The 23,232-nt window shown below is 36.8% G+C and overlaps 3 protein-coding genes across 4 annotated transcripts; 1 reads left to right on the top strand and 2 right to left on the bottom strand.

Moving 5' to 3' along the window:
* Positions 1-234: 234 nt before the first annotated feature.
* LOC110702510 (E3 ubiquitin-protein ligase makorin-like) lies at positions 235-9,158 on the bottom strand. 2 transcript variants are annotated; one of them, XM_021880234.1, is made up of 8 exons: positions 8,776-9,155; positions 8,012-8,099; positions 7,134-7,906; positions 5,141-5,210; positions 2,902-2,990; positions 2,766-2,826; positions 1,587-1,662; positions 235-654 (listed from the first exon to the last, which is right to left on the bottom strand). In XM_021880234.1, the coding sequence occupies exons 1-6, from the start codon at positions 8,784-8,786 to the stop codon at positions 2,790-2,792; spliced, it is 1,068 nt and encodes a 355-aa protein (XP_021735926.1). In that variant the 5' UTR covers positions 8,787-9,155; the 3' UTR covers positions 235-654; positions 1,587-1,662; positions 2,766-2,789. The 2 variants fall into 2 exon arrangements, with proteins under 2 accessions (XP_021735926.1, XP_021735930.1); XM_021880238.1 differs by lacking the exons at positions 2,766-2,826; positions 2,902-2,990 and having other exon boundaries at positions 8,776-9,158.
* A 1,085-nt stretch (positions 9,159-10,243) lies between these two features.
* LOC110702523 (thylakoid lumenal 19 kDa protein, chloroplastic-like) lies at positions 10,244-11,389 on the top strand. The gene has a single exon (XM_021880245.1). It carries the CDS (start codon positions 10,450-10,452, stop codon positions 11,182-11,184), a length of 735 nt encoding a protein of 244 aa, XP_021735937.1. The 5' UTR covers positions 10,244-10,449; the 3' UTR covers positions 11,185-11,389.
* A 1,658-nt stretch (positions 11,390-13,047) lies between these two features.
* On the bottom strand, positions 13,048-17,125 carry LOC110701508 (zinc finger protein WIP6-like). Its single transcript, XM_021879150.1, has 2 exons — positions 15,992-17,125; positions 13,048-14,003 (listed from the first exon to the last, which is right to left on the bottom strand). Exons 1-2 carry the CDS (start codon positions 16,706-16,708, stop codon positions 13,572-13,574), a joined length of 1,149 nt encoding a protein of 382 aa, XP_021734842.1. The 5' UTR covers positions 16,709-17,125; the 3' UTR covers positions 13,048-13,571.
* Positions 17,126-23,232: the final 6,107 nt, after the last annotated feature.

A 23,232-nucleotide genomic window follows, 5' to 3' on the forward strand; every position in this document is an offset into this window, starting at 1 on the left:
CAAGTGGTTAGAGTTTCCCTCCCCATCTCTGTAGATCTAAGATTGATTCTTACCCCACCCTTGTGGCTCTCTAAACACCAAAAAAAAAAAAAGTATTGTTTACAATTTTCTTTTTCTCTTATAAAGTTTGCTAACCCCAAGTGCCATTCAACCATCTTGTCAAAAAACCAATGTACAGCTGAATATATCCCAGCATTCTACGTAAATCTTCAGATATTGGCATGACAACAAAAAGCCACAATAATAATGTACTATAACATTTATTAGTATGTTTTCACACAAAAAAAGATCATATAATTCTCAAGTTATGCCAATTAAAAGAATGGCTTCTAATTGTTCACCTGAAGGTAAATTGTTACGGCAAAACTGCTACAAGATTAAGACATTTCCGGTCCCAGGCATAATAAATATCGAACAATCATACTTTCATTTCACAACTGAAACCAAAACAGCTTGCAGCAAATGGGACCATGATTGGCAAAAATCATGTACAAAATATTGTTTACTGAAACTTGTATTACAACAACCTTACATTCACATTATCCTTTGCAGATGGAAACTTTATGAGAGGCCACCCATTGGGACATGTAGAAGTATTATCCTTATGTAATTTGTGTAAATTTTCAATACAGTTTATCATGCCTGAAGTCGATCCTGCCACAAGTTTTCGCCCAATATACAAGAATCAGCAATGTGACAATGTATGCGAGAGAATGATAGGGCTTTAGGAAGGAATAAGGCAAGAAGAAATAAAGAGCCCAAGGCAAATCTTTTAAGTATCGTATATAATGCATTACATATTAAAATACATCAGAAATCTGTATCCATTCGAGGTTCAAATGCCATTACTAAGAAACATCAAGAAACTAGAACTTGTGGTACTTTTCTGCAAGGTTGGTCAAGGTGATAATCACATTAAATGAGAATGCAAGTACAGAAACTAGCTAGGCCCACACCGGAAATGTCATCAAGAGAAAATGACGTGCAAAATAATAACTCCCTCCGTTATATTCAAGTAACACAACTCTCTTTTTGAAAACATTATACACCGTTTTATTTACAATTCTCTCTCATTTGGTCCCCACTTATCTCTCTCTCCCCATGGTCCCTTCTACACTCTTTATTATTTCTCTCATTTTACATCCTACGAACGAAGTACTCTTTAATTCTCCAATAAACCACCCTGCATGTCCCTACCAATACACTTTATATAATTCTCCTAAAACTTTGTGCAAAAGCTAGTGAATGAGGGAATACCTTTGTTCTTGAAAGTTCGACTCGCTTAGTCGCTTGTTATTCATGTGGTCAATATAAAATAACCTTGACTGTTTTCAACTTTTTATAGTTTTCACTCATAAGCCATAAATAGCCAAAGATATTTATATCAGGGCACAAAAGAAATCTTTTGTTGAGGATAAGGAGGCGCTAAAAAATTGTTTAGCCAGTCAATTCATGGAAGTAGGAAGTATTCCAGGCATGAGGCAGCAATTTGGATATCAATATTTTGTGTCGAATGAGTAGGTATTGCTCAGATTAAAATATAGAGAAAGCTAAAATGTATATTATGTTATGAGAAATACATTTACCTTCAGATGCACTGGAATCTGATATTATGATTCAGATACTCCAGAATTTACATGTTTCTTTAAGATTCATACAAACCTGAAAGCAGAAAGAAAGATTTGTTAAGCACCAAATCAACTCACAGCATTAAGACAAATTCCCAAAATATATTCAAATAAAAATCTGGCAAGTAAAACCCCCAATGTAAGGAGGTTGAAATAAACACAAGCTAAAATCATCTTTCTAAACAAATAACCTTATAAGTAGTCATACTTATAAGCACCAAACCATTCCTTCAATATTCATCTTTTACTCCAGCTAGAGCATCATCTTCCAGACCATGGCGATGCCTCAATACCTTTAATGGCTAACCTATATTCCTCAATTGAAGTTGAAATAACCACAAGCTAAAATAATTTCTTAGCTTCTCCACACCCAGAAAACAAAAATTGACACGCACGCTTTCCAACTACAAATTTATGATGCCTCCCACCCTTCAGAACACAGCTGCAAGGATCAAGAAATACCAGTAGAATGTGTTTGATGTTAACAAGAGAACACTTAGGTGTTAGCTGATATTGACAAGAAAGAAAGACAGTTTGTGTTGGCTGACAACTTCAAGTTCCCATCCTATCCACTCAAAACACATTGACAGCAAATAGTGGCATAGTGCACATTGTTAACAAACAATGATCATGTCAGTAATTGTTTGCAAGTATGACGTGAGGCCAGTGTGGATTTTTTTAAGCCAAAAACATCAAACTCCTTCCCCTAAATGCCACAACCCTCCATGGGATGGCTGCCATCTCAAATTTGGAGGTCAAATCCTACTGCAGTAATGATACTGTCAGGAAGATTCTTTCAAAAAATTGATTGTCTGTGCGTGATGAACACACTTTAAGAAAGTGATTAGATGGTAAAAGGAATATAATGGCAAATTACAAGTCACCATGGACTATAATCCTTAATTCTTCCAGACAGCACACCTAAGTACTGCATATCCAGAGTTGCCCGCAGTTTTTCCCTCTACAAGAAGAGTTCTATATGTTAATGGCAACTTAGTTTCTCAAAGGTTATGGTGGGGCATGTAAAGATTCAAAGGGTGCCAGTCTACTGGATTGCCCATACATCATAGTCCAGTAAATCTTGCATTAACAATTAGGTAATTATATCATTATATGTAGTCCAAAAATAGCACTCACACTGGAAACTTTCCCAAACTTGGTTCAGCTTATATGCAAATTTCTGAGGAAGTCCGCAAGGCTGAAATCATTTAAATCAAAGTTATTCAAGGAGGGAAAATTTCAAATTGATATTCAAGGAGGGAAAGCTCCTCACCTAATATTTTTAGCTATTAAAGTTTCACCATCGGCGGCCCCTAGATGACGTAGCACAACTTCCTCAAGACTGCCATCGCGATATGAATGCTGAAAGGAGAGATAAACAAAAAACCGGGTAATCTAGAGTCCAAACAACGCAGCACATTACAATAACTGGATTAGAGGTTAGCTAGTTCAGAGACTTATCTTTAACTTTCAAAAAAAAAAAAAAAATTCCAACACTCACCATAACATCATTCATAAAATTAAGTTGGCAAATGATATATAATATACTAAAATACCTAGTGTCATATTCGGATAAAAAGGTGTTCTCTATGCTCACATACACACAAAAAGACAACAAAACAGACTTGGATTTTATAGTAAGAGAGCCAGAAAGGAGAAAGAAGGATGTCAAACTCAAATTTGCAAAGCCAACTGAGACAAATAAGAGATTTCAAAACCTTGTCGCTCAAAAAATTGATGTATTGGTTAGGCCTAATCAGCAGACAAAAGCTTAATCAGGACTACTCAAAGTACCAAAAAGGAGGACTCAAGATTGTTGACCAAGCTGGCTGTCATGGTTCTGAGTGCTGACGATTCTCAGATCTGAAGAGACAATTGTTTTCAGACTTATCAAATTTTCAATGCTCTCCCAGTCAAGCTCTTATCATCAATTAGCCAAGAAGCATTATGAAGAAATCATAACATACTCTCATACATGGCTAATAAAGCAAGCAGAAAAAAATATATGGATCAAATACTCTGCACTGCGAAAGAGCTTAAATCCACTTAAAAAAGAGAGAGAGAGGAATAAGAACTTGGCCACTTAAGTATTAGAGCATCAAAGGAGGAGATAGAATAATAAGCACGGTCATATTGATAGCACTGAGTTATTCAGGTTTAAGTAAATAGCAAAATATTGTCCTGAGTCACCTGACAATAATTGTTTCTCCAAGATGGAAACAATAGCCGTATACTAATAGTAAAGAAAGCAATAAACCTAAAACTTCTTTCAGCCATGGACCTCAACAAATAGACTATGAAGACAGCTGCTGAATTTTCAGGACACTTAGCTTGAACAAATCCAAGTAAACTATTTATGCTGCTGCTTCAAGTGGATTTTGGATCTGGTGAATGTGTAACATTTTGATGTCATCAGCAATCAATATGGCATCATAACCAACTGTGATGACATAAAAGGGTCTACCAGGTATTAAAAAGTCTTTATAATAGTCTTTTCTTTAGTTAAGGAAAACCTTTATCAGTATAATCACAGAATAATTTTCTACAGCTCTTGAAGCTTTGGTCAAATGGTTATTCACTCTACAATTGTAAGAGGCAAATTTTGTAAATGTCATAGTTTACATTCTTCCCTTTCGCATGCACCACAAAATAAATGTTTATAAAGTGGATTTAATGAATATAATAATGTAGAAAGTGAATGAGACATCCAAAACTTGGGTGTGGTTGTACCTAATTCCAGCATTTCTAGGTACACTTAGATATATACATTGGCAATGACACATTATTTCTACTACTCACCAATGTTGTCTAATTTAGCTTCTTCTTATGATCCTATCACTGGATTGATACAAGAGTTCACAATAAGCATATTAAATATATACACTGGAAATGACACATTATTGGATCCGCCTTATGGTCATTATCATCTTACAAGTTTTCATACCACATTTACTAATACATATTTAAATTTCTTTTCCAAAAATAAAGCCTCCCAGACCATGTGTTGGTACACAACAAGGCGCCTTACTCACAAGTTGAGAGAAACTAATGGAAAGCATAAAATGGAAAGGCTACTAACGTTGAAGAGAAGGGACTTTGTTTAGATGCAAAAGCTACTAACATACCTGAGCTAAACTTTGTTTAAATGGTTACGTAAAAGATGGAAAAGATTTACTTCATCATCGAGAATTCCTCTGACCAAAATAACATCATAAACAGCAGGAAGGAAGCAGACAAGCAAGAAATTATAACTCAACTACTTTACCCTCCAATTCAAAGAAGCAATGGTGAGAAACCCACCATCCCCACTGAACAAAACTTGTTCTCCTCCCAAAATGACGCAGAAAAGGCAGGGTGTTACTAAGAGAGCGACAAAATAATGCGTTGACCATCATGCGAGATGAGGTCTTAAAGTCAAAAAATGACATCCAAATTCCAAAGTAACCGCAGTATTACAAGGTTCCAAAGCCTAAATGAATAAACTTGCAAGGACAATTGATGGTTGTTCATACCTTGTAAAAACAACTAGTTCCGAAAGGGCATGAACCACTGCCGAAGTCAAAGTACTTGCAATCAATGGACCTGAAATTCGAATAGAAAAAACATAAGGTAAAATTGTAAGACTAAAAACCAGAAAATGATACCAGAGGACAAAGCTGCTAGGGAAGACAAAAAAAAGATAAAAGTAAAAAATAAAAACAGCAAGGCTGTAGGAATCAACAAATATACACAATGTCAAGAAAGAACACAAAAAGGGAACATGTGCATATACTTGCATCCAGGATGCAATAATATCAGCTAAATTCAGATGCAATACTGTGCCTAGCCCAGATACCTTAGATATATATTTTTGAGCAGCAAAAATAATCCATGTGACCACCATTCTTATCTCCTTTTACCTTTTTTGTTTGTTTACTGAATAAAGATAATTTCATAAACAGAGAACTAGACTATTAGAGTATCCTGATTAACTTGGATGTTCAAGATTAATAAACTACGATGCTTGCTGAGTGGAAGAGCAACTCTTTTGTTCCTTTACTTTAAGGGGGATCTTGCAATACACGAAGGCGTCTTACTACTTAATTTTTGAATCACAGAGTAATATGATTGAGACAATCAAGAAAAGAATGCAGAAGCAGAAGCGCATCTCAAAGTCAGGTTTTCAGTAGACGAGATAAGAAAAGAAGTTTACAAAGTTGGAGGCATTCTGGAAGGGTAAGAGTACCTGGGATATGCTAGCATAACGATGACATGAATAATAGTTTGCTACTAAATTACTGAATACTAGGTATTAACCTTGAACTCAGGCAATGGAACCAAGGAAGGAGTGCCTCCATGTATAAAGAACCTAGTCTTATGTTGGGAATCCATTTTAAGATTTTCTATACCTTAAAGATTCGCCTCAAAGGGTTTCAAGTTTTCAACATTGACTCCATTATATTATTCTGTGGGGGTAGACATGAAATTTATCAGGTGAGATACAGAGTGATGTTTATTGACAACACTACACTAGAGAAATTAATAGAAAATGTGGACAACATACTTTTAGTTTAATAGATGAAATACAGAAAGAGATATTGTCAGTCAGAAATTGAAGGGTATTTTTTTTGGTTTTTTGGAAAGTAAATTGAAGGGTGTGCTACTGCTATAGATTGAAGATGAAAAAAGAGAGGAAAAACAGAAAACTAGAAGATATGAGATCAGTTATGTACTCTTTTTTAAGTTTTTTACTAGACAGTTAAGTATATAGGTATGAGATCGACAAGGCCTAGTTCTATATAATTTGTGGGATGCACTTATAGTTTTCATCTTTATTACGCTCTTCGTCTCTTTTTGAAATTGTTTGGGATTTTCAAGCAGATTAAGAAATTGGAATATATTATTTTGGATGTTGAAAATGAAAAAGAGTAATAATTGAGTATTGGTGAAAATTGGGTATTGATTACCTACGGGTGGTAATTGATAAATGGAACAAAAAAAAAAGAAGGGATATTGAATATATGTAGTTTTCTCAAATTGCAAGGGTAATTTAGGGATAATAAAGTAAAGGTTCTAAACAGGAACGACATTTTAATGCACCCAAAAAGGAAAACAAGAACAATCAAAAGAGACGGAGGTAGTAAAAATTGCTACTGCCCATTTCTGTTCCCTTTCTCTCCATCGGGTTGCTAGAACTAGATCTCTTCTAACACAGTATGAGTTTAATTCCCATTACATGTGTAGTTGACACAGCTATACCAATCTAGTTATAACTCATTATGTTTTGATCATTCAGAAAATGACCTTTAAAAAAAATGGACCAAGACAAGAACCCCCCAAAACTCAAACCTCAGAAAAAGAAATAAGAATTGCAACAACCAGACACAGCATGAAGTATATCCTGTTTGGATGCAAAGGCCAAAATTTACCAGAGAAACTCACCTCTACTGGCTCCAACTCTAGATGCCATCATATTTTGAACAAACACAAACAAGAATTAACGAGAAATGAGAAGAAAATACTCACTTAAGCTTGGCCATGTAACTGTCAACAATTTCATCTTTCTCCTCTTTCGAAAAATACCAAAGCACACTTGGAATGACAAAATACGAAAGCTTGCGACATATAGGACAAGCCCTCAATGTTGAATTAACATCCATTCCAGAGGTTGGTGAGCTGTTACGCCAAAATCTGATGCAAGTTATACAAAATGGGTGGTCACATTCTGATAGCAAACCAAACTTCCGTTCAGAGGCTGCTGTCTTGGCGAGCACACGTTCTAAGCACACACTGCACTCTATCTCTTGACTGCGTTTCAGTGCTTCAAGGTGTTTCTGCATTTTCTCACAGGTTTGAAAATGTTCCTCCCTCTCTTTAGGCCTATATGGATGCAGGCAGTGTTTTCCACAAGTAGGGCACAATTCCCCGTGAATATGAGGACACTTCTCCCCCTTGGGGCAATTTCCAGCAGCAGCAAATGAGCAAATAACTTGATCAGCCAGTCTATCACTCCTAGGTTGAGGAATCAAATCATCTTCCACAGTATCAGAGATATCAGACTGTTGACTCCATGCTGCTTTGTTGGGAGGAAAGAATTGTCTGCTTGAAGGTGGCAGTTCTGGTTGAATAATGGAGACTGGACTGACTGGAGCCATCCCACTCGTTATTTCAGGGATTTCTGTTCCAGAGTAGGCAGTTGATGACGATGAAGCAGACGACTGAAGTTGAGAAACTTTAACATGGTCGTATCTACAACGGCTTCCATAAGCACAAGCTCCTCTCTGATAAAAAGTGCAAATCTACAAGCAAGCACAACAAAAGTGAGCAAGAAAAAAAAAGGAATGAAAGAAAATGGACAAGAATTTAACATACATAGAAAATGAAGTGTGGTAAGAATCAATTACATTGTTTGCAGGAGCGTTCCAATCATGCGCATATTCACAATGCTCCCCTTTTAGACATGCTCCATGCTTAAAGAACTTGCAGATAAGCCTATAATAAGTGATATTTAAGTTGACATAAATTATACAAGAGCTGGAATTAGCCTAACGTTGATCAATAACACCATAATGTAATCACGATGAAAAGAAAACAACAAACAAACAATGCAGCATAAGAGCAATAACGAAAACAACAAGCGAGCGTAATATCTTAAGTTTTTAATGAGTTTGCATAAGAGCGGTACAGGGAGAGAGGAAGTAAATTCGGGTAAAAAACCATTAAAAAGTCGTAGAACAACAGTAAACAACAAATTTAGAGAGAAAGGCACCGCAGCTGTTGAGCAAAGGAAAAATCCAAAATTCGAAAAATATCTAATCTTAATGAAATTGCAGAAATAAGCGTAGAGGATAGGATTGGAGTGGATTAATAAAAGTGAAATCAAAATCAAACAAGTATATAAAATCATATTACCAATAAACAATACATGTTAAAGAAAAAGATTGATGTATAACGAAAACAACATCAAATTAATTGATTAAGCAATATGAATTCCAATTTCAATTCGAATCATAGAAACAAAATTTAGAATAAGATTGATCATAAATCTATGAAGCTCAATATCAAGATTCAAGAGGCAGCTCAATCAATCAATTGAAAGATTATAAATAAACATGATAAAAATCATTATAATTCAGGAATACAAATCAACAATAAACAGAAATTATACCTATTGGACATGTCAAAAATCAAGGAAGAACAGATTGAAAGAGGAATGAATTGAGGAAGAAGATAATGTTATTCAGCTTTCACCATTCAGGTTAGGTTTCCGTTTCTTCTCTTCTCTTCTTCCTGAATTTTTCTATTTTTTCAAACCCAATATTTCTTTTTGTTTTTTAATTTTCATTTCATTTTTTTTTTTTTTTTTTGTGATATTTGGAAATGCGGGGAATTGTTTTGGCGGTCGATAGGAGAAATGGAAAGAGTCCAATGCTCTTCTGTTGAAGGCCCAATAACGACACTACCCGGGCCCGATTACGAATGTGGACAGTTAATTTAGTTGATTAATAAAAAGGAAAATTTGATTCTAATAATCCCACCTTTGGCCGGGTCGCTGCTAATACCCATCTTTTGATTATTATCTAATAATCCCATCTTTAGGGAACATTCTCTTCTAATGGTCCCTAACTTGTTGGTGACCGGTGTAATCGGTCAATATGCCACGTGTCACTTTGTGATTCGTCGAAATATTTTTTTATATTTCTTTTAAAAAAAAATTTAAAAGTAATTTTTTTTCTCTTTCCTTTTTCATTATCGTTTTGAAAACAAAAATAAAAAAAAAATAATTTTTTCCTTACCACCTAGTGGCCAGGGATTTTTTTTTTTTTTAAAAAAAATATTTTTTATATTTCTTTTAAAAAAAAATTTAAAAAGCAGTTTTTTTTTCCCTTTCCTTCTTCCTTATCGTTTTGAAAACAAAAATAAAAAAATTAATATTTTTTCTTACCTCCTGGTGGCCAAGGATTTTTTTTTTTTTTTTAAAAAAAAAAAAAAAAAAACTTACCCAAACAACAAGTTACCGGTCATAAGGGACCATTAGAAGAGAATACCCCCCAAAGGTGGGATTATTAGATAATAATTAAAAGGTGGGATTATTAGAAGCGAACCGGTTAAAGGTGGGATTATTAGAATCAAATTTTCCTAATAAAAAAAATTATTAATTAAAATTCGATCACATTTTATCATCATCATACTTTGTGTAATTAACCAAACAAGTTTGGTGAAATTGGTGGGAACTCACTTTTGTGACTTTGGTTACCTCCCCATTCTTTACTACTCCATATTATTTAGATAGGATAACTATAATTAATCTAAGTCTATCTCAATTAAGATTAGTTGATTTTAATATTAAAGTAAAAAAATAGTGTTTTTAAAAATAAAAAAAAAAAAAAAAAATTGTTAGGGAGACACATTATTAATAAGATTAGTTGATAGGATTTTTTATAACATCTCACGCGTATGTAGTAATTAATCTAAATCTATCTCAATTAAGATTAGTTGATTTAATTTTAAGTAAAAAGATAGTGTTTATATATATATATATATATATATATAAAAAAAAATTGTTACGGAGACACATTGTTAATAATTAAAAAAAAGCTAATTGTTAAATATATGAGTTGTCAGACATGATAATGATAAAGAAAATGTGTCAACTAAAAAAGAATGAAAAAGTATAAACAAGTGGTTGTCGAAATTTGATAAAGCTTCTGGATCTCCTAAAGGGCAAGAGAGACACATTATTGGATAAGAACATAATCTAGAGAAGAAGGGAAAAAAAATGCAGATAGGATAAGGAAGAAACATTGGAAGGAAAAAACATTAGCCACAAGTCCACAACGTCATGGCCACCATATTCTCAGGCTCAGCACTAGTATCCACTTCCACATCCACCTTAACAAAACCACCCCAAACACCAACCAAAGCCACACCAATTACCTGCTTAACCAAGGCAGCACCTCAAACTAATAACAAGCTAACAACCACATTAACTGCCATCGCCACGGCCGCAGTTGTCCTATCCAGCTCCCCTCCAACGCTGGCTGATTCAACAACTGCATACAGTATCTACTACGGTACAGCAGCAAGCGCCGCGAATTATGGAGGTTATGGCGGGAATTCAAGCAAGAAAGATTCAGCAGAGTACACATATGAGGTCCCTCAAGGTTGGAAAGAGAGGCTTGTTTCTAAAGTAGAGAAAGGTACTAATGGCACTGACAGTGAGTTCTATAATCCTAAAAAGAAGACTGAAAGAGAGTATTTAACCTTCTTATCTGGGTTTAGGCAACTTGATCCTATTCCTAAAGATGTGGTGCTTAATAACTTAGCCTTATCTGACGTTCTTTTGCTGGATCAGATTTCTAATGCTGAGTCTCTTACCTCTCAAGATAGGAGGGATGAGAATGGTCAGCTGTATTACGATTACGAAATTGATGGTGCTGCTACTCACAGTTTGATCTCTGTTACATGTGCCAACAATAAGCTGTATGCTCATTTTGTTAATGCACCTAGTCCTGAATGGAACCGTGATCAGGAAATGCTCCGCCACCTCCACCAATCCTTCAAAACTCTACTCTAGCCTCCTCCTCCTCTTCTTAGCTATGTTCGTGTACGTTTTCCTCCAACTTTGATTGATTGCTTGTCATCTACTATATGTATGCTCTTATTTGATAGAGATGATAATTGTAGAGCTAGAGGCACATATTCATAAATATACTCACTACTCATGTTTTTTCTGTATGTATTGAGTATCTCGATCTATTCAAACAATAATTCCCGTCTCATCTTGGATTATATATGGTGTTTGCTGCTAAATTATACAAGTAACTAGTACTATCTGATCTCTTCCCAATTAAGTGATGATTTATATAGAATTAGGGATGGAAAATGGTTGCCAAATTCTTCTAGCAACTACATTAAAGCCCAAGGAAGCAATACCCTAAACAAAAGATATGAAAACACAGCAACAAGAACATCGGCACAGCTCAATATGTCAACCTGTAATACTTTCATGAAATTGGACTCAGAAACAAGGCAATTTTACAGAGCAGATAAACATAATTCATAAACAAAATTTCTGGTTCTAGTGCATACCATTGACCACAGCTTCATGTGATTTCTGATCCCTGAACTATGCATGAATTCAGATGGATTATTATAGCAATTGCACATACACTTGATCAGTCAAATAATAAGCAATGTAAAGAAGTAAGTAACGAAAGCTTAAGCATTTCAAGAATTGATTGAAATGGAGCACATATATTCCATTTTAAAATCGGATGAAGTGTGTACAAGGTTCACTATTGTGAGATGTCAACACAAGTCTGCGTCTTATAAGTGAAATAGACATAGATATAGCTAATACATAGTGAAACCATCATCATATGAGACATGATATCCGTGTCGACAAGGTGGTGCATTTTCATCATACTCGGAACAACAGCTCCATCTTTTTTTCCAGTTTGCACTACCAGTGTTAGGCCGGTTGTTTACCTCATTCCACTTGTAGACAATAACGCCGGAGCCGTCAGTCCATTCTCCATCTATACCCTGGTGAGGTGGAGCAAGGGGAAATAATCCTTTCTCCCCTGTCAAGTGAGCATGAATTCAGTAATCTTTTCTCCGCGGTCTTACATATGCATGTTAAAACTTGTGAATTAAACCCAAAATAGTGGTGCAAATGTCAAATAATCAAGTTAACACCTGCAAATTCTATATTTGACAATGCTATTAAGTTCAAATAATTGCGTAATCTTGGACGCTTTGTCCTTTGATTAATATATTTGCTCTGCGTTTCCTAAAAAAAAAATAAAAAATAACTGTGGCAGGTTATGTATTCAGATTTTCACTATGTACAATAAAGAAATTAATGTATACAAGACAATATATTTTTTAAGTGGATTCTACATACTTCTACATATTAATTTAGAAATGCATAATAAAATCACTTGTGAATAATGTTACGTATTTGATTGAATTTAATTCTTCCCCCTCCTCTTATTTTGCATTAAAAAAATATTAAAATCAGTCCAAAGAGAAACATAGATAAGGAAAGCAAAATAATTAAAATCTCAATAAATCACAAAATGATTGAACTAAACGGTGTAATGGAAGAAACAAATAATTGAATTGGAATTGGATGGGAAAAAAGAAATAGAAACAAACCGGTGATGTGACCGCGAAACGAACAAACAGTAGAGGAATTAAGAAGAAGGATCAAACATAGTATTGCATCTTCAAATTTTTTTTGTGCCTGCCCTTATATAGGTCTATAGGCCATTAGGACACAATTTGTTCCGTATTTTCTTATCCTTAACTTATTTCGACTTTATTAACTCAAAACTAAATATTTTATAGAAAACAAGTTTTTAAAAGTTTTGAAAAAAATTAACTTAGCAATAAACAAATTAAGTTTGATTATATTGTAAATTAAAATAGCAACCAATAGATTTAGAAAGGAGATTTTCTAATTTTTAGCACCTTGATTTTTTGCTGACCTCTATTTGACATGCAGCATTGCAGCCAAACATCAATTGAAAAAATATTTTTTTGGCTCATCAACGGCAATCCAAAGTAATAGTAGTTACCATGCCTTTAACGTCAACTTTGATGTCATGGCATGGCATAAACCTATACCACTTGTATATGGATAGATCCCTCTCATTGAATACTATTAACATTGCCAAGTGTTGTAACCCTGTCAAACTATGTATTTGTACCTCATTATGCTTTAGCTATTGGCCAGAAATCTATTGTTAGGACATCACAACTTCACAAGTACTAAATTTCCTTTTTTTTCAAGAAAATAAATCAAGGGCAATCTGCAGCAATTAGAGAGTAAACAAAGCCAGAAATAACAACGCAAATTTTACAGCATATACTACACAAAATCAATAATGATTGAAGAAGAAAACAGGAAGAAAAAAAAAAAAAAAAACTCAAGTAAATATGTATCAATAACGTCAATCATAAGCTAGAATCAGCATCGGAAGCATGAGGTTCGTCCAAGCATTCTTCCAATCCATTAACTCCAAAGGCAAAATGACCATGACCAAAGGCCTTAATATGGTCTTTTAAAGACCTCTTGTGCTTAAAATCGGAGCCACAAACGCAATACCATACCCTTCCACAGTTCTTTTCGTGGGTTCTCCAGTCCCCTTTCACGGCGAATGCCTTGCTGCATTTCCTGCACGTGAATGGTTTCACGCCATGCTTCCTTTTGTAGTGTGTTTGCAAGGTTCTGAAATCCTTGAGAGGCCGCGATCTTGGGTGCTCTATGTTATGCTTGCATCCAGGTGCACAACAATAGCATGGGAGTCTTAGCATGGGTGTTGGTTGGGCACCCTTCAGTGATTCTGGCCCTCTTCTGTATTGAGAACCATGCCCCCACATGTGCATCTACAAAATCAAATCAATATTATACATTCAACTTTTTAATAAAATTATTAACCAAATCATCTAAGGAGTGATAATTGAGAAAGCTTAGGAAACAATTTTTTTTGTTTCTTTGTCAATCTATCATGTGGTAGAACTTAACATCATGTTAATAATCAAATCTATTCAACCTATATTCTATAAAATTCTAGTGCACAAGGCTCCTACACAAAGTCCGTCTAAGACATATATAATCCGTATCATGAAAGTAACGCAACCTTCCCTTATGCGCGTAGTTAAGCTAATCTTTGTTGTGGGTGCAATTCTATTTTCCTGTATGTGTAACTTTCTGTTGTTCAATGAATTAAATGAAAATCTTATTTCTAAAACTGGTATACATATAACACTAGATTAAAGGTGAGTACTGAGTAGAGCTATATATAGTAGTTTAATAAAATTGGAGGCATTGATCTAATTAGGAACAATATGTATGTGATTGTTTGTACTAAACCTAGACAGACATGTATTTATGGATTTCCGTGAAAACAATAGACAACTCATTCAAAGTGGTCTACATTTTACCCTGAGAAAAAGGATCGTTATGTGTTAGAAATAAACATGCATCTTGGTGTCGAAACAACACTTAGTACTATTACTTCCTGCAAATTCTCAGTATGAGTATACCAAAGTCTTGGTGTGACAAATTGCTTCCAATGTGTGGTTCAGTCTATAAAAAATATGCAAAAATACATTGTAAAAAAATATCAAAAGAGCATTATGCTTCAGAAATCCATAAAAGAACATTACTTATTATGAGGAGACGAAGAAACCTTACAAGCATAAGACTTGTTTTTTAGATGCTAAAAGTTACATTATCCTACGGAATTTCATATCCTTAAAGGTCCGTTCTGTTCACCTTATTTTCACTTATTTCAGGTCTAATGAGTTCAGATAAGTTAAGATAAGTTCAGATAAGTTTAATTCAAGGAAATATAAGTTCTGATAAGGGTTATCCAAATTTAAATTACAACTAAAACAAGTTTTAATGAGTTCAAAAAAGTTCATTTAAGTTCAAATAATTTCAAATAAGTTCAGTTAAGTGAAAATCAGGTGAATAAAACACACCCTAAAACTTGAAATTTTAATTTGAAAGACTAACACTTAATACCGACAATTCAACTTGATTAAAGGCTGTGAAGTGTGAAGAAATTCAATTTCAAAGAAAAGATGAAAGCTGTTTGAGTGGATTAGAGGAATAAAGGATTAATTAAGTTACTTATGATTAACCAAGGGAATGCAGTTAAGCAATCGCTCTGACATTATCAATAAGTCGTACACTTGTACTCCGCATTTTTATTGTTTGTTCAATAATTAACCAACTTTCAAGTATTCTAATATCTCAAGAAGTTAATTAAGTACAACATTTATATCAATACTTCACGAACACAGGCACTTGACTGGACAATCAGTCAGAATTAGGTTGATTATCCATCTGATATACAACCATCACATTCTACTTTGCAAGGCACGCAGAAATTTGATTATAGATAAAGTTGGAGCATAATTCAAGAGATGATTCAAAAATAGTGTATTCGATTTCATTTATGTTGAATTATTATTAGAAAGACACGGTCAATATTTACAACACTCAGCTGCATCTAGAACCCTAAAATAAAAATCAATTAAGATTAAAACAATCTGAATTGAATAATGAAAAATGCAGTGTATTAATCAAAATATGAGTCAATTAGATAAATTGATAAGATTATCAATTAGGTTTAGGGTAGAGAACTACCCTAAAGCAATAAAAGTAATTACTACTTCTGTTTCTTATGAGTTGCAACAGAGGAATTTTTATGTCTCACAAATAATAACGGAGGTATTATAACAAGAAAAGAAGTTTACAGGTGATAAGTTGCTAGTAGAACTGTAAAGTAAAGATGCAAATTACACAAAAAAAAAAAAAAAAAAAGGGAAGGAACAAATGATATCTATCTAATTATCTATCATACCTGGAGATTGTTAAACCTGTTGAAGGATTTGGAACAAAGAGGACAAGAAAATTGGGTAGGACCAATAAGTATCTGAGAAGGGGTAGGTATCCAATACTGTATGCCTTGACCTTGGACTTGTTGGAATTGCTGGGTTGTTTTAGGTACTGAACCATCATCTGCATCTGAACCCATTTCTGCATCTTCATCTTTCTGATCTACACAAGAGGGCTGTGTAGGAAGCCCTATGTGAAGTGCCACTGTGACGCTCTCATCGTCGTCTGTTGTACTAGTGGTTGAGAATTTAGGGCTCTCGGTGTCCTTACTGCCGGACCCGGATAACACCATCTCATTATTTCCATGATGATAATGGGTGCTAAGTGTTGAAGGCCCAATTAGGGTGTTGAGGAGTGGAAGAGCCTCTTTTGAAGGGAAAGGAATTTGATGATGAGAATCATACATATTGTTGTTCAAGGTAATTTCATTATCAGTTGTAGTTGTACTAGTAGTTGTATTCAAGTCGAAACCACCATTATTATTATTGCAATAATTAGAAGATGGAAGAGGGTAATTAGTAGTAGTGGTAGCATTGTTAAGGAAATAAGAATTGGGAAGTGAAATAGGTTTAGTAGAAGTAGTAGTAGAATGAGTAGCAGCAGTAGTAGTGTGATTATGAAGAGGGATGAAGTTGAAACATTTGGTGAACATATTGGAATTGCAATAAGCTGGATCACTCATTTGTGTAGAAGATGATGAGATTTATCTTTCGAAATCGAAATCGAGTATTATTGTTGTTATTATTAAGGTAGGAGCTAGTAATATGTACCACTTTTGAAAATACTACCACCAGTATAGTAGTAGTAGAAGATTATTAATATTTATAAGTAGTGTTACATCTGCCACTCTCACTACTACTGCTTCAATTCACCATTATTTATCAGAGGCAACTCATTTATAAATACTCCGATCCTTGTCGTATGATTAAAGTTTTTCTTTTTATTTTTTCAAAAAAAGAAGAAAAAAAAAAAAAGCAAATTGACAGACGAAAAAGAGTGAGTGAGAGAAAGAGAGAGAGAGACAGTTTCTGGGCATGAGAAGGACAGATAGAGAAAAAGAAGAGTAAATATAAATGTAAAATAAAGGATAAGTACAGTAACATAGTGTTGATAAGTATATTAGGTGACTCGTACTTCGTAGCTTTGTCCGCCCGATCGGGCGGACATTGCCCGGTCTGACCGGGCGGAAGAAGAAGAGGTGCCTGGCAAATTCGTTGAAGAAGCTGCTCTCGCGCCCGACCGGGCGAGCCTTCGCCCGACCGGGCGAGCCTTCGCCCGATCGGGCAGACCTTGCCCGGTCTGACCGGGCGGTGGGGGTTGGATACGTTGAAGCATTCGTATGGAGTCTTCTTCTCGCGCCCGATCGGGCAGACCTTGCCCGGTCTGACCGGGCGGAGAAGGAAAAATACGGAACGCGGATTTTGCGGTTTTAGGTTATCTTATTTTATTATCTTTTTGCCCAAGTATCTTTTAATTAGGGATTAATATAAAACCTCCCTAATATCAGTATTAGGGTGAAGAGAGACAGAGTGAAAGCCGTTCTTGAGAAATACAAGAATCATCTTTGTAATCTTTGCAGTTTATAGTGAAATCATTCGATCTCGGTGCCCGTGGACGTAGCTATCACATCGATAGTGAACCACGTAAATTCTTGGTGTTGTTCTTATTGTTTGCATTGAATTTCTTTATTGTTTTCTTGTTTGTTTACGACCTTTGCTTCCGCTGTCGCACAACAATTGGTATCAAGAGCTCAGGTTCAATCCTTGGAGAGTTTCTTGAAGATAACAATGGCAGGAGATTCAACAATAAGAATTGAGAAGTTTACCGGGAAAAATAGTTTCGGGCTATGGCAAATTAAGATGAAGGCTCTGTTAAAACAACAGCAGATATGGCGTCCGTTGGCTCCAAAGAGTACTACTTCGGAGTCAGGAGACGGACCGACTGACTCGCAGTTAGAAGTTATGGAAGAGAAGGCACACTCTACCATATTACTTAGTCTTGATGATCAAATCATCACGGAGGTTGCTGATCAGGAAACGGCGGCTGGATTGTGGCTGAAGCTGGAGTCATTGTATATGACTAAGTCGTTGACCAACAAATTATTACTGAAACAGCGGTTGTTTAGCCTCCGGATGCAGTCAGGTACTTCCTTACGGGAACATCTAGAAAAACTTAACTCTATTTTGCTTGATTTACGTAATTTAGATGTTAAAATTGATGATGAGGATGCTGCGTTGATTTTACTTGTATCTCTACCGTCTAGCTTTGAGAATTTTGTAGAGTCTTTTGTTGTTGGTAAGGATTCTATAACCTTAGAAGAAGTGAAGGCAGCACTTCATACTAGGGAACTCAGAATGAAAGCTACGAGTGATAATGGGGATAATGGTAGTGGGTTATTTGTTAAGTCCGGAAAGTCTAAAAAGAATAAGGGGTTTAACAAGGGGAACAATGCTGGGTCGGGTGCTGGAAACGGCAAGGATGGATCTAGTAAAACTACTACTAAAACATGTTATTACTGTAAAGAACCGGGTCACTTTAGGAATAATTGTCCGGTGAGGAAAAACAAGTCCCAGGCTGCTGTAGTTGAAGAGAAACCGAATGAGAGCTATAATTCAGAGGAAGATTTAGCATTAGTCAGTTCTGCTAGGTCTGATGATTTATCTGATAACTGGGTTCTAGATTCGGGGTGTTCGTTCCATATGTGTCCACGTCGAGATTGGTTTGATACATATGAACCTCGCAATGGGGGTATGGTTATAGTCGGTAACAATGCTCCATGTAAGGTCACAGGTATTGGTTCCATGAGGTTGAGGACTGTTGATGGGCGGAGGTTAACTTTGACTAATGTACGGCATGTTCCTGCTTTAGGAAAGAATCTGATTTCATTGGGTACCCTGGATGAATTGGGGTACAATGGTGTGTTTTCAGATGGGGAGTTGTGTATTTTCAGAGGTTCTGAGTTGGTACTTAAGGGTATCAAAAGGAACACCCTCTATGTTTTTGAGGGTGTTACACTGCCTAGTTCTGCGGTTTGCGCATCTGTATCTCACCAGGAGATGACTAAGATTTGGCACATGAGGCTTGGTCATATGGGGGAGAAGGGGATGCAGCTATTGTCCAAGAGGGGTCTTCTATCCGGGGTCAAGGTTGCCAACCTTGAATTTTGTGAGCATTGTGTGTTTGGTAAGAAACACAGGTCAAAGTTCAGCAAGGGTGCTCACATTACTGATGCAGTGCTCGATTACATCCATTCAGATTGCTGGGGTCCATCTAGAGTTGAAGGTATGGGAGGTTACCACTATTTTGTGTCATTTGTTGATGACAAGTCCCGATACACATGGCTTAGGTTGCTTAAGTCAAAGGATGAGGCCTTCAAAGTTTTCAAGCAATGGAAAGCTTTGGTGGAAAATCGACAAGGAAGGAAGATCAAGAAGCTACGAACGGACAATGGGCTAGAGTTTTGCAAAGACGAGTTTAATCAGTTCTGTGCAGATGAGGGTATAGGTCGGCATCATACTGTCAGGAAGACACCACAGCAGAACGGTGTAGCAGAACGGGTTAATCAGACACTGCTAGAGAGAGTCCGATGCATGCTCTCTAATGCAGGGCTTGGGAGGAGGTACTGGAGTGAAGCTGTGTTAACAGCTTGTTATGTCATTAATAGGGGTCCTCATTCTGGAATTGATTCCAAAATTCCGTTTGAGATCTGGAGTGGTAAGTTGCCTAATTTTTCGAATTTGAAGATTTTTGGTTGTGTTGCTTATTATCATGTTATTGAGGGTAAGCTGGATCCACGAGCCAAGAAGGGGTGTTTTGTTGGGTACGGGGATGGTGTGAAGGGGTTTAGAATTTTTTCACCTTCGGAGGGTCGGGTCATTCTTAGTAGGGATGTTACTTTCGATGAAAACACCATGTATTCAATTAAAAATGCAGAGATTTCAGATTTGAGAAGGGAAGGAGACAATTTATTACAGACAGATGGGGTACTTGAGGTACATCAGTCTACCATTGCTGATTTACCTCGGGTACAATATATTGATGATGATGCTGATGTTCCAGTGCCGGGTACTCCTGAACCTGAGATTACTCCTACTCATTCTAACTCTGGGGATGAGGTGGAGCAATCTAATCAGGGGTCATCTAGTCAACCTGACACCATTCTTGAGATGCCTAAACGAGTTATCAAGAAGCCTGTTAGATTGATTGAAGAGATGGAGGGAAGAAATTACTGTGTTGATGCGATGACAGGTTATGCATTGAGTGTAGCTGATGATGTAGAGTCATTTGAACCTGCCACATATAAACAAGCAATTAGTTGTAGTGAGTCTGCGCAATGGCTTGCCGCAATGGGTGAAGAGATGCAGTCCCTTTACAAGAACAGAGTGTGGGAACTGGTAAAGGTACCGGAAGGGAGGAAGCTTGTGGGTTGTAAATGGATTTACAAGAAGAAAGAAGGGTTGTCGGAAACTGAGCAAATACGTTTTAAGGCTAGGCTAGTTGCTAAGGGGTTCAGTCAGGTAGAAGGGGTTGACTTTGTTGAGATATTCTCACCTGTGGTTCGACATACTTCTATCCGTGTGTTATTGTCAATTGTAGCACATTTTGATCTTGAGCTGGAGCAGTTGGATGTTAAAACGGCCTTCCTTCATGGCGATTTGGAGGAGGAGATTCTGATGAAGCAGCCCGAAGGATTCGAAGCTCCTGGAAAGGAACACTATGCCTGCAGATTGCTAAAGTCATTGTATGGACTTAAGCAATCCCCCCGACAGTGGTACAAAAGGTTTGATTCTTTTATGGTTTCACAAGGTTTTGACAGGAATTCATATGATTGCTGTGTGTATCATAGTAAGCTGGATAATGGTTCCATGATTTATCTTTTGTTATATGTTGATGACATGTTGGTTGCCACAAAGAATAAATCTGATATTGCTAGATTAAAGGAGATGCTTAACTCGGAGTTTGACATGAAAGACTTGGGTGCAGCTAGGAAGATTTTGGGTATGGAGATCTACAGGGATCGGGCTAGAGGTAAGCTTTTCTTGACTCAGAAAAGCTACATTGAAAAGATTTTGTCTCGTTTTGGGATGGAAAAATCGAAGCCTATAAGTACGCCAACTACTGTTAGTTGTAAGTTGTCTTTGTCTATGTCACCTCAATCAGAGGAGGAGTTGTCTTATATGTCTAGAGTTCCATATGCAAACGCGGTTGGTTGTTTGATGTATGCTATGGTCTGTACTAGGCCGGATATTGCGCATGCTGTTAGTGTTGTAAGCAGGTTTATGGCTCGACCTGGGAGGGAACACTGGCAAGGGGTGAAAAGGATTTTTCGCTACCTGAGAGGGACAGCTGATATTGGTCTTGTGTACGGGAATGGTAAGGAATGCTTGGTCACTGGGTACAGTGATTCTGATTATGCAGCTGATGTGGATACCAGGAGGTCTGTGACTGGTTATGTGTTCACTTTGGGTGGTTCTGTGGTTAGTTGGAAGTCTACATTGCAGTCATCAGTTACGTTGTCAACTACTGAAGCTGAGTATATGGCTCTAACTTCTGCAGCTAAGGAGTCTATTCGGCTCAAAGGCCTAGTAGGTGAACTGGGTATTGCACAGGATTTTGCTACAGTGTATTGTGATAGTCTAAGTGCGATTTGCTTAGCTAAAGATCAAGTACACCATGATCGGACGAAGCACATTGATGTCAGGTATCATTTCTTACGTACTGACAAGAGGATTAAGGTGAAGAAGATTGGGACTGCTGACAACCCGGCTGATTTCTTCACTAAGCCTGTTCCGTTTAGCAAGTTTAAACATTGCTTAGACTTGCTAAATATTGATTACTACGTGATGTAGTAGGCCCTGAGGGGCGAAGTTGGGGAGCTCCTGGTGTAGGTGTGTTGGCCTTAAGGTGGAGCTTGCCCGGGGCTTGTGATGCAGGTGGAGCATTATGAGTTGTTATACTTGGAGACGAGTATGTGATGGGTCTTGGTTGAAGACTTATCGGGATGTATGGCTTATGCATGAGTCCTGCATCGGGTTTGGCTTGAGATGTTTTTTCACTATGTCTTGATGGGGTTGTTTGCTGACTACGAGTTCTCGTCAAGGTGGAGATTGTTGATAAGTATATTAGGTGACTCGTACTTCGTAGCTTTGTCCGCCCGATCGGGCGGACATTGCCCGGTCTGACCGGGCGGAAGAAGAAGAGGTGCCTGGCAAATTCGTTGAAGAAGCTGCTCTCGCGCCCGACCGGGCGAGCCTTCGCCCGACCGGGCGAGCCTTCGCCCGATCGGGCAGACCTTGCCCGGTCTGACCGGGCGGTGGGGGTTGGATACGTTGAAGCATTCGTATGGAGTCTTCTTCTCGCGCCCGATCGGGCAGACCTTGCCCGGTCTGACCGGGCGGAGAAGGAAAAATACGGAACGCGGATTTTGCGGTTTTAGGTTATCTTATTTTATTATCTTTTTGCCCAAGTATCTTTTAATTAGGGATTAATATAAAACCTCCCTAATATCAGTATTAGGGTGAAGAGAGACAGAGTGAAAGCCGTTCTTGAGAAATACAAGAATCATCTTTGTAATCTTTGCAGTTTATAGTGAAATCATTCGATCTCGGTGCCCGTGGACGTAGCTATCACATCGATAGTGAACCACGTAAATTCTTGGTGTTGTTCTTATTGTTTGCATTGAATTTCTTTATTGTTTTCTTGTTTGTTTACGACCTTTGCTTCCGCTGTCGCACAACACATAGAATGTAAAAGAAAATAGAAAGTTTTACCCTCCTCGGAATCTCAGATATATAGAACAGTCTTCTTCACTCGATCATCATGATTCTCTCCCTATTAATATTAGAGCGAGTAAAACACAAACGCCGCGCCGTTTGTACATACTCAGCTTTCAAGTTAACACATTGAACAAATAGATATTCTATAATTGAATATGATGGTGAAGATCTAACGCATTCATTCACTCATAGATTTTTGCACAGTCATTATATTGTACGTCTTAGACTCATTTCATGCAGCTATATTAGCTTAAGCTAGTACATTGTACATTCAGCCATTCAGTCAACTCCCCAAAACCTATTGATTTGGGTTTTGTGCAACTACACTATTCTTTCATCCCCCCAACTATTATGCAACTATTTTTATACTGTATATGTACTAACTCAACCAAAAACTAAAACTGAGTGTTGAGCTTTGATCAAGAATGGT

The sequence above is a fragment of the Chenopodium quinoa genome, unplaced genomic scaffold (genome assembly GCF_001683475.1).
Source record: "Chenopodium quinoa cultivar QQ74 unplaced genomic scaffold, ASM168347v1, whole genome shotgun sequence".
NCBI classification, from domain to species: domain Eukaryota; kingdom Viridiplantae; phylum Streptophyta; class Magnoliopsida; order Caryophyllales; family Amaranthaceae; genus Chenopodium; species Chenopodium quinoa.

Bases quoted from the DNA above. Each gene is read 5' to 3' on its own strand.
- LOC110702510 (XM_021880234.1), bottom strand. The intron at 5,211-7,133 runs GTGAGTATTTTC...TTCGAATTTCAG, and splicing joins AGTTACATGGCCAAGCTTAA to GTCCATTGATTGCAAGTACT. The intron at 2,991-5,140 runs GTATGAACAACC...CTCTCCTTTCAG, and splicing joins GAACTAGTTGTTTTTACAAG to CATTCATATCGCGATGGCAG.
- LOC110701508 (XM_021879150.1), bottom strand. From the start codon at position 16,708: ATGAGTGATCCAGCTTATTGCAATTCCAATATGTTCACCAAATGTTTC. The intron at 14,004-15,991 runs GTATGATAGATA...TTGATTTTGTAG, and splicing joins ACAGGTTTAACAATCTCCAG to ATGCACATGTGGGGGCATGG.
- LOC110702523 (XM_021880245.1), top strand. From the start codon at position 10,450: ATGGCCACCATATTCTCAGGCTCAGCACTAGTATCCACTTCCACATCC.